The sequence below is a fragment of the Dipodomys spectabilis genome, unplaced genomic scaffold (genome assembly GCF_019054845.1).
Source record: "Dipodomys spectabilis isolate Male_0828 unplaced genomic scaffold, ASM1905484v1 ptg000119l, whole genome shotgun sequence".
Lineage (NCBI taxonomy): Eukaryota > Metazoa > Chordata > Mammalia > Rodentia > Heteromyidae > Dipodomys > Dipodomys spectabilis.
In genome coordinates, this window is record NW_024870796.1 from 4,332,584 (window position 1) to 4,349,495 (window position 16,912).

The window sequence follows — 16,912 nt, forward strand, 5'->3', positions numbered from 1 at the left end:
CTAGTTAATTGTACATACAAGTCTCACATAGTTTTCTGTCCTATCTGACTTAGAACCATGATCTTCTGATCTCAGCCTTCTGAGTATATAGAATTACAAGTATGAGCCACCAGTGCCCAATGTAGTTTATTATTTTCATCATGAAGCATACATTGTCACCTAATCTCTACGATACTTAGTAAGCAGGGTCATTTTTGTTAATTCCAGACTGTACCATAATAAATGATTGAGATTTCTTTCTGTAGGCTACAGAGAGTGAGGTAGGAGACGTAGATTTAACACGTCTTCCAGAGGGACCTGTTGATTCTGAGGATGAAGAAGAGGAGGAGGAAGAGATTGACCAAACAGATCCATTGCAGGGGCGAGATCTTGTTCGAGAATGTCTTGAGAAGGAACCTGCAGATAAAACTGATGATGACATTGGTAAGATACATGCCAGTTTACTTAAGAATCTGCAAAAACTAGTTACCTATTGCAGCTTAACTAATTATACAAAAAAAAAAATTCAATGACATGAACCAGCATGTATTTATTATTTCATGGTTTTTGTGGGTCAGGAGTTAAAGTGCATCTTAGTTGGGTAATTCTGGCTCAGTATCCTAAGTCAGAATGTCCACAGGGGCTGTAGTCATCTGAGTCTTAACTGGATCAAGTTGAGTATCTATGTCCAAGAAAGCAACTCTGAGGCTCGGTAAAGAACCTCAGTTCTTTGTCAGTTGGGTCTTAACCATAGCCTGCTTACTACTTAAAGCATGGGGCAGTAGAATCCCCTCCCCCACAAACCAATTAATCCAAGAGATAATAAGGCTGAGGCTACATGTCTTTTATGACTTGGCTTCATAAATGACTTATTTTCATTTCTGCCAGACTCATCACACCAAGCAACTGATACACTATTAGGAAGAGGACTGTATAAGAATGTAAATACCAGGAGTGTGGGATGTTGAGAACCGCCATAAAGGCTGTCTGCCAGTTGATAAAACATTTTTCTTTTCTTTTTTAAATTAAGTAGTTGTATAAAGCAGTTTGAATTCCACAAGTCAGATTATGAGGACAATGCATCTTGATCAATCCCTAAAACCTAAACTTTGATTGCATCAAACTGATTTTCTTCTTTATGCCATAAGATAGTTTATTGTTGTTGTTGTTATGCATTGGTACTGAGGCTTGAACTCAGAGCCTATGTTCTTGCTCAGCTTTTTGCTCACAGTTGACCTTTTACCATTTGAGCCATACTTCCAGTCTATCATTTTGTTGGTTAATTGGAAAAGTCTCATGGACTTTTCTGCATAAGTTGGCTTCAAACCATGATCCTTCATGTCTTAGCCTCCTCAGTAACTAGAATTACAGGGCAAGCCACTGGTGCCCAGCTCCGCAAGGTACTTACATAGCAAACTATGTTACGGGTGTATGATTTTGAAGATTTTTTTTGGGGAGGGGGAGGCTTGAACTCTGGGCCTGGGCGCTGTCCCTCAGCTCTTCAGCTCAAGGCTAGCGCTCTACCACTTGAGCCACAGCGCCAATTCTGGCTTTTTTTTCTTTTTGCTTATGTGGTGCTGAGGAATCGAACCCAGGGCCTCAGGCTTGCAAGGCAAGTGCTCTACCACTGAGCCACCTTCCCAGCCCCCTGATTTTGAAGATTTTTCCAAACAACATTTGTAGGTTTCTAATCTGAAAGATAGGTATCTATCTAAAATGTTGTTACAGGGGCTGGGAAGGTGGCTCAGTGGTAGAGCGCTTGCCTTGTATGCATGAGGCCCTGGGTTCAATTCCTCAGCACCACATAAGCAAAAAGAAAAAAGCTGGAAATGGCACTGTGGCTCAAGTGGTAGAGCGCTAGCCTTGAGCTGAAGAGCTGAGGGACAGCGCCCAGGCCCAGAGTTCAGGCCCCACGACCGGACCCCAAAAAAAAAAAAATGTTGTTACAATCTCTTGTGTAATGTATTACAGAACTAGTTACTATACTTTGATTGGAAAATTGAATGCTAAAGATACTTTTTTCTCCCTCCCATCTGATTTATTTTCTGAGACAATGTCTGTATAGCCCAATCTGGCCTGGAACTTGTGATTCTCTTGCCTCAGATGCTGGGATTTTAGGCCTGCCTCACTCCTCCCAGCAGAGAAGAGCAGTTTACATGATAAATTATATACTAGCTATTTTCAGTTTTTATAAAAGTTGTGGTATATAGCATCATTATCATATACCATTGAATGGATTAAGGAACTCATGTTCCTTAACTAATAAATATTAAATGCTGTTATGAAGTTGCTTTGACAGATCTTGAGCTCAGATTCACATTTGTTAGTCCCTAATTTAATTACTTGGCATTTATTAATACTGTTGAAAAGAAGAAAAAAACCTATAAACTCATTAAGTGATATCAATGATCCTGGTTACTCAAGAGGCTGTTTGGGAGACTCTTATCTCCATTTAACCACCAAAAAAAAACTGGAAATGGAGTTGTGGCTCAAGTTGTAGAGGGTCAGTCTTGAGTACAAAAGATCAGGGATAGCACCCTGGCCCAGAGCAAGCCCCAGAACCAGCACAAAAAGAAATACAAATAAAAAGGACCCTTTCATTAATCTAGTAAAGAGCTTCCCTAAACCACCCCACAGTGGTATCTGAAGCTTACAAATTAAACTCTCCAGCATTATCTGAACCCATGTAGTTTCCTGATTTTCTCCAAGGGTTGTAAATTCTGTTTTCGTGTGTTTGTGTGTGTGTGTACTAAAAACTGATTTCTGTTTACTTAATAGTAATTGTGTCTCGGTTTCTTTTTTTTGTGGGAGGGGATGGGGGGTCCAGTTGTGGGGCCTGAACTCTGGGCCTGGGTGCTATCCTTCAGCTCAAGGCTAGAGCTCTACCACTTGAGCCACAGCACCACTTCTGGCTTTTTTCTTTTTGCTTATGTGGTGCTGAGGAATTGAACCCAGGGCCTCAGGCATGCAAGGCAAGCGCTCTACCACTGAGCCAACTTCCCAGCCCCAGTGTCTCGGTTTCTTTAGCAACATAAATTCATAAGTTGATTAGAAAACTCGGTATTGTGAATTTTGTTGTATGTATAAGGTATTCTCTTTGATGGTCTTCATTCTAGAATTTCTACTTTTCCATAGAGCAATTGCTTGAGTTTATGCACCAGCTCCCTGCTTTTGCAAACATGACCATGTCTGTGAGGAGAGAGCTATGCTCAGTGATGATCTTCGAAGTGGTGGAGCAGGCTGGAGCTGTTATTCTTGAAGATGGGCAAGAGGTAAGTTAGCAAATAAACATCATAGGTTATTGTGATCAATATCAACTGTTTACTAATTTTACTTTTAGGAGAATTAATTTCCATAAACTTGTATAAATCCTGGGCTTTTGTGTTTTAAACTATTTCAAGTACATACCAAATTTGAGGTAGTTATAATGTATTTCCTAGCAGTGTACTTTATGGAGCACGCTGAACCAACTTTTTGTTTCTCAAATTAAGTTATAAGATTTTTTTAAAACAGTGCTTAATTATCATTCTATTTGCATTTATATTGTTGGTGTTTAAAATGTTTAGGAGGCTAGGCACTGGTGGTCACACCTGTAATCCTAGCTACTCAGAAGGCTGAGATCTGAAGATTGCAATTCAAAGACAGCCCAGACAGAAAAGTCTGTGAGACTTTTTTTTTTTTTTGGTTGTGGGGCCTGAACTCTGGACTGGGCACTGTCCCTGAGCTCTTCAGCTCAGATGGTGGCTTATAGATGGAGAAAGACCTTCATGGGGTTGAAAGTATTAGGCTACTAGGTAGTGGTGGCTATTTTTATTATAAAATTAGTAAGGATTAATGCAGAGATGTTAGTTAGTGACGTGAATACTGTCATTTACTACTAATAGGAATATAAACTGTTATGGCATTTCTGGAGTCATTTAGAAATCCTTAATGTGGCACCAAAGTATTCATTCTCTAACCTTTTGTTCTAGTTACAAATTTCTCTTCTGAGGCCCTAATATAAAACTTACTTAGAGCCCGGTGCCAGTGGCTCACGCCTATAATCCTAGCTACTCTGGAGGCTGAGGTATGAGGATTGTGGTTCAAAGCCAGCCGTGGCAAGAAAGTCTGTGAGATTCTTATGTCCAATAAACCACCAGAAAAACTGGAAGTGGTGCTGTGGCTCAAGTGGTAGAGCTCTAGCCTTGAGCTGAAGAGCTGAGGGACAGCGCCCAGGCTGAGTTCAAGTCCCACGACTGACCAAAAACAAAAAAACTTAGTTATGTCAAAACATGTTCCCTTCAGTATGTTTATAATAGAAACCACTGGGCCTACCAAAATGTAACCAAAAAAACCTAACATTTATTTATTTATTTATTTATTTCTTGCTTGCTTGCCTGCCTGCCTGCCTGCCCACCCCGGTTCTGGTGCTTGAACTCAGGGCCTGGGTGCTGTCTCTGAGCTGCTTTTTTTGCTCAAGGCTAGCACTCTTATCACTTGAGCCACAGCTCTACTTCCAGCTTTTGGAGATGAGTCTCATGGTCTCATGGATTTTTTTTTTTTTGGGGGGGGGGGGAGGTCCAGTCGTGGAGCCTGAACTCTGGGCCTGGGCGCTGTCCCTCAGCTCTTCAGCTCAAGGCTAGCGCTCTACCACTTGAGCCACAGCGCCACTTCCGGCTTTTTTCTTTTTGCTTATGTGGTGCTGAGGAATCGAACCCAGGGCCTTGAGCATGCAAGGCAAGTGCTCTACCACTGAGCCACCTTCCCAGCCCCTCTCATGGATTTTTCTGCCTAGGCTACAATCCTCAGATCTCAGCTTCCTTAGTATCTAGGATTTATGAATGTGAACCACCAGTGCCCAGCATAACAAAATTATTAAATAGCCAAAAAATTATACTATTTTTCCTCAGAGACCTTGATCAGTAATGAAAGTCCTTGATTTCCTTTGATGACTAAAAATAAACTATAATGGTTTACAGAGATATGGAATACAATGTTAGTGGCAAATTAATACTATAATCATATCTTAGTTTTAAATCATGCACATTGTGCTTTTTGCTAGACTCTGGTTCAAAGTTAACATGTAAAAAAGATTATTAAAACTTTCTTTTTTCCCTATAGCTGGATTCATGGTATGTTATTTTAAACGGCACTGTAGAAATCAGTCATCCAGATGGAAAAGTTGAAAATCTCTTTATGGGAAATAGTTTTGGAATTACTCCCACTCTGGATAAGCAGTACATGCATGGAATTGTCAGGACTAAAGTAGATGACTGTCAGGTAAGCTTCTTTTTTAGTCAGATAGTCTTTTTTTTTTTTTTTTTTTAGATTTAAAAATGGCAGAAACTGTTTTTACTTTGAAACAGGAAAATATTTGGGAATTAGGAGTTTCAATAAATTAAAATTAATAAAGCAAACTAGATTTTATGTCTGCTTCAAGCTTTTGTGGAATTAAGCAAACTGAAATTTTAAGAGACTGTATCAAATAAATGCTGGTTTAATTTTGGAATTCGGATACTAGCAAGCTCAGAATCTTTTTAGTTTTGAAAAAGGAAAGAAATAGGAACTTCTGAGTTTTTTCTGACTTAGTCCTGCTTCGTGTTTTCTATGCCTAGTGTCTATTTTGAGAGAAGTAGATGTTCACTTCTCTTTTTAAAAGAGCAGAATTCAGATGGATTTGACTTCTTATGACTCTTTGTGTATAAATTGTTTTACCTTGAGTTTTGTGTTAAAGATTGAAAGAATTGAAAGAAAAAGAACTGATGCCACTTGGTTTCTTGCCTTTGTGCTCTGCCTTGGTACGCAGTGATATATTTTTGTACTATAGATTCCTTAATTGTCCCCATATTGTTCTTGGACAGTTTGTCTGCATAGCTCAGCAGGATTATTGGAGGATTTTAAATCATGTGGAGAAAAATACCCATAAAGTTGAAGAAGAGGGAGAAATTGTTATGGTGCATGAACACCGTGAGCTAGACAGAAGTGGGACCAGGAAAGGACACATTGTAATCAAGGTGGGTGTTTTTACTTATTTTTCTAGACATTCATAAACTTAAGAGTTTTCATGTTGCTTTAGAAAGGCTTTTTTAAAGTGGGGGAGGGGAGAAAGTAATAGAAGGTTAATTTGATCAAACTATGATTCATATGTGTATTAAATATGGTATTTATAACCCCCTTGTACAATTACTATACACTATTTTTTAAAGACTTTGAACTACTTTTAAATAATGTAATAATATTTGCATACTGTAAATAAATATCTTGGCTCTTTTACCTTTCTCTAAGCTTTTCTCTCATCTTTACTATGAAAGATATGTGTTATTGCCACTTAATATCCTTATAGAGTATTATTTTAGAATATATTGATTAGCATTTTTCTTCTCAAGTATATGTTTATCCATTGATAGCTAGTTGATTCCAACAAAAAATAGCCATATTTGGGGGAAAAAATTCAAAGACTAGCTACAGAGACATAGACGTAAGGAGACTGAGATGAAAATGCTAATTGTTGCTAAATCCCTATACCGTTGAAGTAGGTGTTGACTAACACTTTGATCTTAATTTTCTTAATTGAAAATGGAAATAAACAGGCAGTAATGTTAGGGCTAAATGAGGTAGATTTAAAACTTCACCATAATTATAGGTCTGAACATTAATCCCCATACTTTTCCTTCCTCTGAGTCCCAGTCTCTATTCCTTCTCTTTCTCCTCTTGTCTCTTTGAAAGCATGTGAATGCAAAATAGAGCAATTATAGTCAGAAGGGAAGAAATTAATACATAACTTTCTCTTTTTAAATGTGTCATTATTCATTGCAAACAGTATAAGGGAAAGTGGAGAGATGATATAAATCTCATGTCATAGCTTTTCTTCCTTGGGAGTTCCTCAGATCTCTTTCCATAAACGTTTATGTGTTAAGCTTTGTAGAAAAGATGTACTACCATAGGAAAATAAATATACATTTTTTTTTTTTAAGTTGTGGGGCTTGAACTCTGGGGTTGAGCACTGTCCCTGCACTTTTCAGCTCAAGGCAAGCGCTCTACCACTTGAGCCACAGCACCACTTCTGCTTCTCTGGTGGTTTATTGGAAATAAGAATCTCACAGACTTTCCTGCCTGGTTTGGCTTTGAACTGTGATCTTCAGATCTCAGCCTCCTGAGTAACTAGGATTACAGGCGTGAGCCACCAGTGCCTGGCTACATTTTTATTAAATAACAGTTATTTTTATTTAAAATTGTATTTTTTATTTTATTTTTGTGAGTGTATGCAGTACTGAGGCTTGAACTCAAAGCCTCTTGTTCTTTTTTTTTTGCTAACAGCTGGTGGTCAGCCACACCTCCACTTTTGCCTTTTTCTGGCTTCAAACCTTGATCCTTAGATCTCAGCCTTTGAATACCTAGGATTGAAAATATAAGCCACCAGCTCAGTAAATTGCACCTTACAACTCATTTTCTCTTTTGGAGGAAACTCCTCTATTTTTTAGAGAAAAGTTTTAAGACCAGTACAGAGAGAGTTCTCTGAGTCAGATTCTCCTACTTTACAATATTCCATTATATTTGCTCAAATGGTTGTTTTAAGCCATTTGAGAACAGACTGTAAATGGGCTGCCTTGTCATGTCGACATATTCCTAAAGCAAGAACACCTCCTGCGTATGCATAATAGTCTTTCAAGTTAGTAAACACTATTGTAACATTGCCCAGAGACACAGTTAGATTTCCACCAGTGATCTCATCAGTGCCATTTTTTTATTTCTGGTTCCATCCAGGACTATAGTTTATTTAGTTATGATGTCACATTGATCTACTTGAGTTGCTTAGTTTTTCTGTTACATGTTTCCTCAGCAGGCTTGAAGAGCATAGAGCTTATATCCTGTAGTAGGTGGTGGCTTTACCTAGACATATCAGTTTCATCGTGGCCAAACTCAAGTCATGCTTTCCTGAAAGGAATTCTAGAGAAAGAATGATGTGTTCTTGGCACTGGGGTATACAAATTGTTGATCTTTACCACCACTGGTGAAATTAACCTTCCTATGCAGTCAGTGTTATCTAAGTTTCTTTACTGTGAAGTCATCATTTGACTTCTTGTAATTGATAACTACCTGGGAGAGAAATGTTCTGAGTTATTACCAATATTTTATCCATGACTATAGGTTTATGGGCAGCAACAACTGTGTGCAAACCTCTACCTACTAGTTCTTATAGCCATTGACTACTCTTGCCTAACCTATTACTACCCTGTTTCCATAATTTCTTCTGTTTATTTTAAAAACAGGCTTTCTCTTGTATAGATTCATATGTTAGTCTCATAATCTGTATCATTGTGACCAGTGAACCCTTCTTTAAGCTGACTCCTGTATTCTTTGAGCACTTCTTTCGTACCTGTCAAACAATACGCCTCATTATAAATATTTTCTATATCCATCTCTCCGTAGAGCTCATATTTCCAAAGTGGATGATAACAGCATTTGTAAAACAAGATCTACATCTGACTGTATTTATTACAACGGAGGCAGCATTATTAGGAGCTTATCATTGGATGTAGCTAGGAAATGTGCATATTTATTACACATACACATCTATAAGACCTACAGCATACCGGTTGGCCACTATGTCTGATGTGTACACATCTATAACTTTGTATACATTAAGCCACCATGAGCTTATGGTTTTTCACTTCCAGTTCCAGTACTATACAACAGTTTTCTGTTTGTTCATGTTTAGTAATACTGCCATCAGCAGTACTACTTGATATACTCTGTACTTTAATTATTTGCTCATTGTAACCAATCTCTACCATGCTAATATAACCATGCCAGTCATTTTGCCTAACATCTCTGCACCCTTTGTCCAAGCATCTACCCTTCCTGTTTACCTGTGAACGCATGCCTCTGCACAAATATGGGGCTAATCTTTAAAGTTTTAAAGTATAGCCCAGTCTCTGTGGGAATCCTGCACAGGTGGTTTACCCAGTCAGAATGATGGCCTGTCTTTAATGTTGGTCAGTTCTCATCCTTGACTTTGCTACATACGCTCTAAGAAGAGTTAGATTACCCTAAATCATGATTGGCCTGAATAATAAAGCTGTTTGGTATTCTTAGGCTTAAAGTTTTGGATCATTGATACCTAGCCATAGTTGATTTTTATAAAAAGCTTTATGATCTGGTAAGCTGTGATGGCTAATAAGTTATTAAATTGGTTCAGGAGCTCATAGAGAAGCAGTAGGAAATACTGGGAACAGCCATGCATTTAAAACTGAATGGATGGAAAAATTTATTTACAGTACCTGGGTACCAGGCTCTTGCCTGTAATCCTAATTACTCAGGAGGCTGGGATCTGAAGATCATAGTTCATAGCCAGCTGGGGTAGGAAAGTCCATGAGATTCTTATTTCCCGTGAACTTCCAAAAGCAGGAAGTATAGCTGTGACTCAGGTGGTAGAACCACTAGCAAAAAATGATCAGGGACAGCTCTCAGGCTGAGTTCAAGCCCTGAGCACCATTAAAAAAATATATAAAAATAAAACCTAAACCAAAAAAAAAAAAACTATCTAAAGGATTTTTGGTTTCCTCCAAAATGGTGATGAAGCAAAGGAAACCATAGAAGAGGAAATTTCTGTTTAAGGAAGTAGCAACTGTAAAAGTAGCTGTGTTGAACTAATATATTATTCCTACAACTTGGGGCAGAAGAGAATTTGAGGTGAATTCAGTTTGGAAGTGCTTGCTTGCTTAATTTCTTGCCTCCCTTTTTCTTTTCCTTTTTTATTTTTTGTTTTATTTAACTCTTGTTTCTTCCATCTTTGTCTTGGACAAGCAATACATGCCCTCATTGTCGCAGAAGTGGTAATAACAGCCCACAGAAGAGAGAAATGAGTGAAATGCCACTGGATGCTGTTGGGTACTTAGTGCTCTTCTTGTTCTCACTCTAAACCTCGGGGTGCTGCTGAATTACAGCTTAGAGAAGCTACCTTCTCCCGGTGGTAATGGGTTAACAATGAAACTCTACTTGGGGGATTCATTATAAGGGGCTGACTATAAAGAGGAATTACCAATAGTAGTTACTTGAATCCTGAGCTGTTTATTTTCCAAATCCTTGGATTTTTAGGCAACACCTGAGCGTCTCATCATGCATTTGATAGAAGAACATTCCATTGTGGACCCAACCTATATAGAAGATTTTCTGTTAACTTATAGAACATTTCTTAAAAGTCCTTTGGATGTTGGAGTCAAACTATTGGAATGGTTTAAGATTGACAGCTTAAGGGACAAGGTTGGTTTTATAAATATACAAAGCATGAATGTGACTTTCACCTTTACATTTGATTGTTACTTTTTTGCAGTTGTTAGGTTAAATATTTAAGTTCACTAGAAAATTTTTAGTAGGCATATATATGAAACTGATTTCTTTTATGACAGAGTAGCCTGTTTAAAATGGACATGAAACTTAAAAGGCTCATGCCTGTAATTTTAACTACTCAGGAGGCTGAGATCTGAGGATCAGGCTTTGAAGCCAGCCAGGGCAGGAAAGTCTGTGAGACTCTTGTCTCCAATTAACCACCAAAAGCTGGAAGTGGAGCTATGACTCAAGTGGTAGAATGCTAGCTTTGAGCAAAAAGGTATTTAAGAACAACATCCAGGCCAGAGTTCAAGGCCCAGGACCAGCAAAAAAAAAAAAGGCAAAACTCAAAATAACATTGTAATACAGTTTGGGGTTTGTTTTTGTTTTTGGTCAGTCATGGGGCTTGAACTCAGCCTGGGTGCCATCCCTCAGCTCTTCAGCTCAAGGCTAGTGCTGTACTGCTTGAGCCACAGCACCACTTCCAGTTTTTCTGGTGGTTTATTGAAGATAAGAGTCTCATGGACTTTCTTGCTCCTTGTCCGGCTGGCTTTGAACAACAATCCTCAGATCTCAGCCTCCTGAGTAGCTAGGATTACAGGCATGAGCTCAGCGCTATAATACAGTTTTAAAGTCAGGAAATATGATAAGTACTTTAAATTTTTACCAACATGGTTGTTTCTTAAGATCAATAAAGCATTATAAAGCTGATTAATAATTTATAGAGTATTTACCAAATAAACTTCTAGAGGTCTTAGATTGCTTTTAAGCCTGAGAATGAGAATATTCTAACAAACTCTATTAATCATTCAAAAATATTTGTCAAATCCGAATTTGTCTCTCTTGTGACATATTTAAATCTTCAGTACTTTTTTGCATTAAACATCATCTGCTAATTTAAATTGGTTATTTTACCTTATTTCATGGATATTTGAATATTTAGTGAAAAACTAATGATGCCTCCACAGATAGGTAAGAAGTAAGTTATTTTAAGAAAGTAAAAGGCAGATTATCTCTGAGTTAATAATTTTTTTTGGTCCGGTCTTGGGGCCTGAACTCTGGGCCTGAACGCTGTCCCTCAGCTCTTCAGCTCAAGGTTAGTGCTCTACCACTTGCGCCACAGCACCACTTCTGGCTTTTTTTTTTCTTTTTGCTTATGTGGTGCTGAGGAGTCGAACCCAGGGCCTCAGGCATGCAAGGCAAAGCGCTCCACCACTGAGCCAACTTCCCAACCCTCTAAGTTTAAAGGAAATAAGTTGGATGTGAGTAGACTCTGGAATTCTATTATTTAGAAACTAAGATATCTAAAACTAAAGGCTCCAGCTCCATTCTCCTCCCCTTTTCTGGAATTAAATATAGTTACTTTAGTTATTGAGAGATAAGATATGAAAAAATGAACCAGGCCCTTGAACAGTATGCAGAAATGTACTCAAAATGTATCAGAATTTACTCAGACCTACTCTGGATTTTTTGTTGTCTTTTTTTTCAGTACTGGAGTTTGTGAGCTTCGTTCTTGCTAAGCTAGTACTCATCCATATGAGCCAGGCTTTTTGCTGGTTATTTCAGAAATATACTCTAATGAACTTTTTTGCTCAGGCTGCCTTTGACATCAGTCCTCCAGGTCTCTGTCCTCCCAAGTAGCTTACAGTCGTGAGTCATCAAGTTTTTTGTTGAAATTATTGCTTGCATTTTAATGTAAAGCTTGTATTTTAAGGAGATTGCATATTTCTTTTAGTGAGTACTCGGGAGTCCTACTCTTATTACTGTGTACTCAAGGAAGCAAAAGTTGAAACTAAACCATGCTACTCTCTTAGAGATGATCCTTTAGTGTACAAGGAAAGGGTAGAGGTTTGTCCATACGGGCCAGTGCCTCTTTTTAGGACATGCTTTTGAAATTGACTTAATTCAAAATGAATATTTCTGATAACCATATGTTGCCTCCTTATGTTTCCACAGGTGACACGAATTGTATTATTATGGGTAAATAATCATTTCAATGATTTTGAAGGTGATCCTGCTATGACTCGATTTCTAGAGGAATTTGAAAAACATCTGGAAGATACAGTATGTCTCAAAAAGATTTTTTTTTCAAAGTTTAGGAGTCTTCTTACCCACTCAGTAGGAACAGAAACTCAGAACAGCAGTCTCTCTGATCTTCTCTCCTAATTTTATTTTTTTCCTTTCTTTGAGGAATTTGAACTCATGACCTCGTCTTGTTAGATAGCTGCTCTACCCCTTGAGCACACATCCCCAGCCTTTCACTTGCATTATTTTTCAAGTAAAGTCTCAGTTTTTGCCTGGGGCCAGTCTAAAATGACATGATCCTTCTTCCTGCAGTCTCCTGCATAGCTGAGACCATAGCTCACATCACCATGCTTGGCTTATCTTAGATCTCCATTAAGACTTCATAGGTCATTTCCTGCATGCAATTTCACCTTTTCAAACATACACTGCCTAAAAGAATTCACTGAAGATCTTCTCAGCTTCTGCAGTAGCTATTCATGAGTCTATTCTCCCTGTCAGATACAAAACTGGATTACGTGTTCCAAGCAAATTGGAGTTGTAGGAAAGAATGTGCAGCATATTGCTAAATTAAGATCCAGCTTCCAGTGTCTACTATATATATGAATTTAGGTGCATTACGTAACCTTTATATTTTAATTGTTTTATTTGAAAGCATAGTCCTATGGCTGAGTGCATGTCAGAAGTGGTAGAACATTCTCAAAGCACTAGATTCTCTCTCTCTCTCTCTCTCTCTCTCTCTCTCTCTCTCTCTCTCTCCTCTTCTCTCTCCTCTCTCCCTCTCTCTCCCCCCTCCCTCTCCCTCTCTCTTCCTCCCTCTTTGTCCCTCTCCCTCCCTCCCTCCACAAAAGAAGGATAGATAGTAATGGTAATTGAAAGCAGACCTAACACACAGTATTCCTAGTATTCCAAGTTGTTAATGTACGATCAGAAAAAGTGTAATACTTTCCCTCTGCATTGAAAAAAAGTTACAGGTTTGATTTCATATTCTCATATTTGCTTGGCAGGAATTCTACCACTTGAGGCCTTGTCCTTGGCCCTGAAAAAATCTGTAGCTCCTTACTGTGGGCATTAGATTTTCCTTTGTTATAGTAAACTGATCCTAGAACTTGAAATTAGAATATTATTAAGTTTAATGAAAAACTGAAATAATACTAAAAAATACCTTTCTGGAAACGGTAGAGATTTAGACAGTATTTGGAAACATGGTTTTAAACAAAGGTTTTTAAAGATTCTGGTTTTATATAGCAGTGAGGACATAAACAAGGTAGAATTAGAAAATGTATTAGGGACAGCTAGAAAATGAGAAGTAATTTTGTGTGTGTGTGTACTGATCCTGGGGGCTTGAACTCAGGCCCCAAGTGCTGATCCTGAGCTTTTTTGCTCAAGGCTAGTTCTAACCACTTGAGCTACAGTGCCACTTCTGGCTTTTTCAGAATAGTTTATTAGAGTTAAGAGACTCATGGACTTTGCTGCCCAGGCTGGCCTCAAACCACCATCTATAGATCTCAGCCTCCAAAGTAGCTAGGATTACAAGCGTGAGTCATGCACGAGCCTGAGAAGTACTTTTTTCCATCCTTTTTTTTTTTTGCCAGTCCTGGGGCTTGAACTCAGGGCTTGGGCACTGTCCTTGGGCTTCTTTTGCTCAAGGCTAGCACTCTACCACTTGAGTCACAGTGCCACTTCTGGCTTTTTTGGTTTTTGTGATCCAGGTTGAGGGATTGACAATACCACTAAGCCACATTCCCAGCCCTCATCCTTCTTGGAGACATTACATTTAAATATTTTCTATATTGTGATTGTCTAAAACTCTTAAAAATTTATTAAGATTACAGTGTACTTTTTTTTTTGGGGGGGGGGGGTCCAGTCGTGGGGCCTGAACTCTGGGCCTGGGCACTGTCCCTGAGCTCTTCAGCTTAAGGCTAACGTTCTACCACTTGAGCCCAGCTCCACTTCCGGCTTTTTTCTTTTTGTTTATGTGGTGCTGAGGAATCAAACCCGGGGCCTTAGGCATGCAAGGCAAGCGCTCTACCACTGAGCCACCTTCCCAGCCCTAAGATCACAGTGTTCTTAAGAGAACCTTCTGTATAAGTGCTTCCCCTTCAGCTTTATTTACCCCAGCTCATATAGTCTGTAGTCTCTATTTATTTATAGCTCTAATTCTAGTGATCATAGATGGTTTTAGAAGCATAAAGAAATGGATACGTATATAAAGTATATATTACTCTTTCCTACTTTTCAGAAGATGAACGGTCACCTCCGGTTATTGAATATTGCCTGTGCTGCAAAGGCCAAGTGGAGACAGGTTGTACTGCAAAAGGCTTCCCGAGAGTCCCCCCTGCATTTCAGCCTCAATGGAGGAAGTGAAAAGGGATTTGGTGTCTTTGTTGAAGGAGTAGAACCTGGTAGCAAAGCTGCAGATGCAGGGCTGAAACGAGGTGATCAGGTAAGAAATAATCTGCCTCTTAAAGTAAACCTTATGTGTAACGTGTCTGTTACTTAAGTTTTCATCTCTTGTTTTTCAAGTAAGCAATACTTTCAGTATAAGGAAATAGTTTTTCTTTGACTCTTTCCAGAGGAAGTCTATAATATTAAACATTAGATTTTTTGGGGTGGGGAGGAGGATCCGGTCGTGGGGCCTGACCTGGGCGCTATCCCTCAGCTCTTCAGCTCAAGGCTAGTGCTCTACCACTTGAGCCGCAGCGCCACTTCCAGCTTTTTTCTTTTTGCTTATGTGGTGCTGAGGAATTGAACCCAGGGCCTCATGCATGCAAGGCAAGTGCTCTAACACTGAGCCACATTCCCGGCCCCCAGATAAGATATTTTTTTAAATCAACTGGTAATTTCAGAATATGTCAGAAATGTCATTATGTGAGTTAGCAACTATACAAATTTTGAAAGAAGGGATACTTCCACTTCACAGTGCCCTCTACTGTCAGTAGCTGAAGATGACCATAAATGGTGGAATCCACTTAAATAATGTTAATATAGTTTTGTAGCTATGTTTATAAGCAGAAATAAGCAGGAAAAATGGCATGGGAAGAATTTGGTACTAATTTATTCCTTTTACATAAGCACTAAGTACAGCCTATTTGAAAGTAGTGATTTGCTAACAAAAATGTAATATAAAAATGTAAATAATGGGGCTGGGAAGTTGGCTCAGTGGTAGAGTGCTTGCCTCACATGCATGAGGCCCTGGGTTCAATTCCTCAGCCCCACATAAGTGGTGCTCAAGTGATAGAGCACTAGCCTTGAACTGATGAACTGAGGGACAGCACCCAGGCCCAGAGTTCAAGTGCCACAACCAACCCCCCCCAAAAAGTGTAAAACAGTCAGAATGTAAAAAAATAAAAAACATACTACACTACTGGGCTGCTCTCAATCCTATTAATTATATTAACTATATTATTAAGAGATAAGTTCTAGAAATCTCTCTTAACAAAGCTCAATAGATGATTCTTAGGCATACCAAAAATGTTTTCCACATCTTTTTTTGTTGTTGTTGGTCATGGTACTTGAACACTGGGTCTGGGTGCTGTCTCTCAGTTCTTCAGCTCAAGACTAGCACTCTAACACTTGAGCCACAGCACAGTTCCAGTTTTCTGGTGGTTTATTGGAGATAAGAGTCTCACAGACTTTCCTGCCTGGGCTGGCTTTGAACCGAGATCCTCAGATCTCAGCCTCCTGAGTAGCTAGGATTACAAGTGTGAGCTCCAGGCACCCAGCACATGGATAACTTTCTCCTTAAAAATGTGTTCATTTCTAATGTGGCTTTATTTTACTTTTAATTGAACCATGCTTTTTAAAATTATGATCATATTTTCATTATAAAAGGCACTGTACTTACAAACAGTGGATGGATTTTGCCGTAAGTGTCCTTGGCAAGGTCTGGAAAGACACCCATGCATGAACTTTTTGGGGAGTGGTGCTGAGAATTGAGTTTAAGGCCTTGTACATGCCGGGCAAGTATTGTACCATTGGGTTACATTTCCAGCCTCTACAAGTATATTTTTATTATCATAATCTGGGGATTATGGATATAGTTAGTAGAGGCCAAGGATTCTGGTAAAGTTTAGTGCCTAGATTTGTCTCTACATACAACAAAGTAAAGGAATTAAAGCATTAATACTAAGTTGTAAAAATCCCCTTCTTCCTGTAACAGAATTTTTTATTTATTTATTTTTTGTTGGTCGTGTGGCTTGAACTCTGGGCCTGAGCACCGTCCCTCAGATCTTCAGCTCAAGGCTAGCGCTCTACCACTTGAGCATAGCTCCACTTCTGGTTTCCTGGTGGTTTATTGGAGATAAGAATTTCACTAACTGGCTTCCCGGGCTAGCTTTGAACCTCAATCCTCAGATCTCAGCCTCCTGAGTAGCTAGGATTACAGGCGTGAGCCACTGGCCCGGTTTAACAGAAATTTTTTTTTTTTTTTTGGGTCTGGTCGTGGGGCCTGAACTCTGGGCCTGAACGCTGTCCCTCAGCTCTTCAGCTCAAAGCTAGCGCTCTACCACTTGAGCCACAGCACCACTTCCGGCTTTTTTCTTTTTGCTTATGTGGTGCTGAGGAATCGAACCCAGGGCCTCGAGCATGCAAGGCAAGCACT

The 16,912-nt window shown here is 39.1% G+C and overlaps 1 protein-coding gene across 7 annotated transcripts in view; it reads left to right on the plus strand.

The window, feature by feature from the left end:
* Positions 1–16,912, plus strand: part of Rapgef6 (Rap guanine nucleotide exchange factor 6) — a 156,278-nt gene that overhangs the window by 85,074 nt on the left and 54,292 nt on the right. For all 7 annotated transcript variants that reach the window (XM_042688796.1, XM_042688800.1, XM_042688797.1 and 4 more), the window contains exons 8-14: positions 246–423; positions 3,115–3,251; positions 5,080–5,238; positions 5,820–5,972; positions 10,057–10,221; positions 12,244–12,351; positions 14,552–14,755. In XM_042688796.1, coding sequence (XP_042544730.1) covers positions 246–423; positions 3,115–3,251; positions 5,080–5,238; positions 5,820–5,972; positions 10,057–10,221; positions 12,244–12,351; positions 14,552–14,755 — 1,104 coding nt within the window. The remainder of the gene's footprint in view (positions 1–245; positions 424–3,114; positions 3,252–5,079; positions 5,239–5,819; positions 5,973–10,056; positions 10,222–12,243; positions 12,352–14,551; positions 14,756–16,912) is intronic.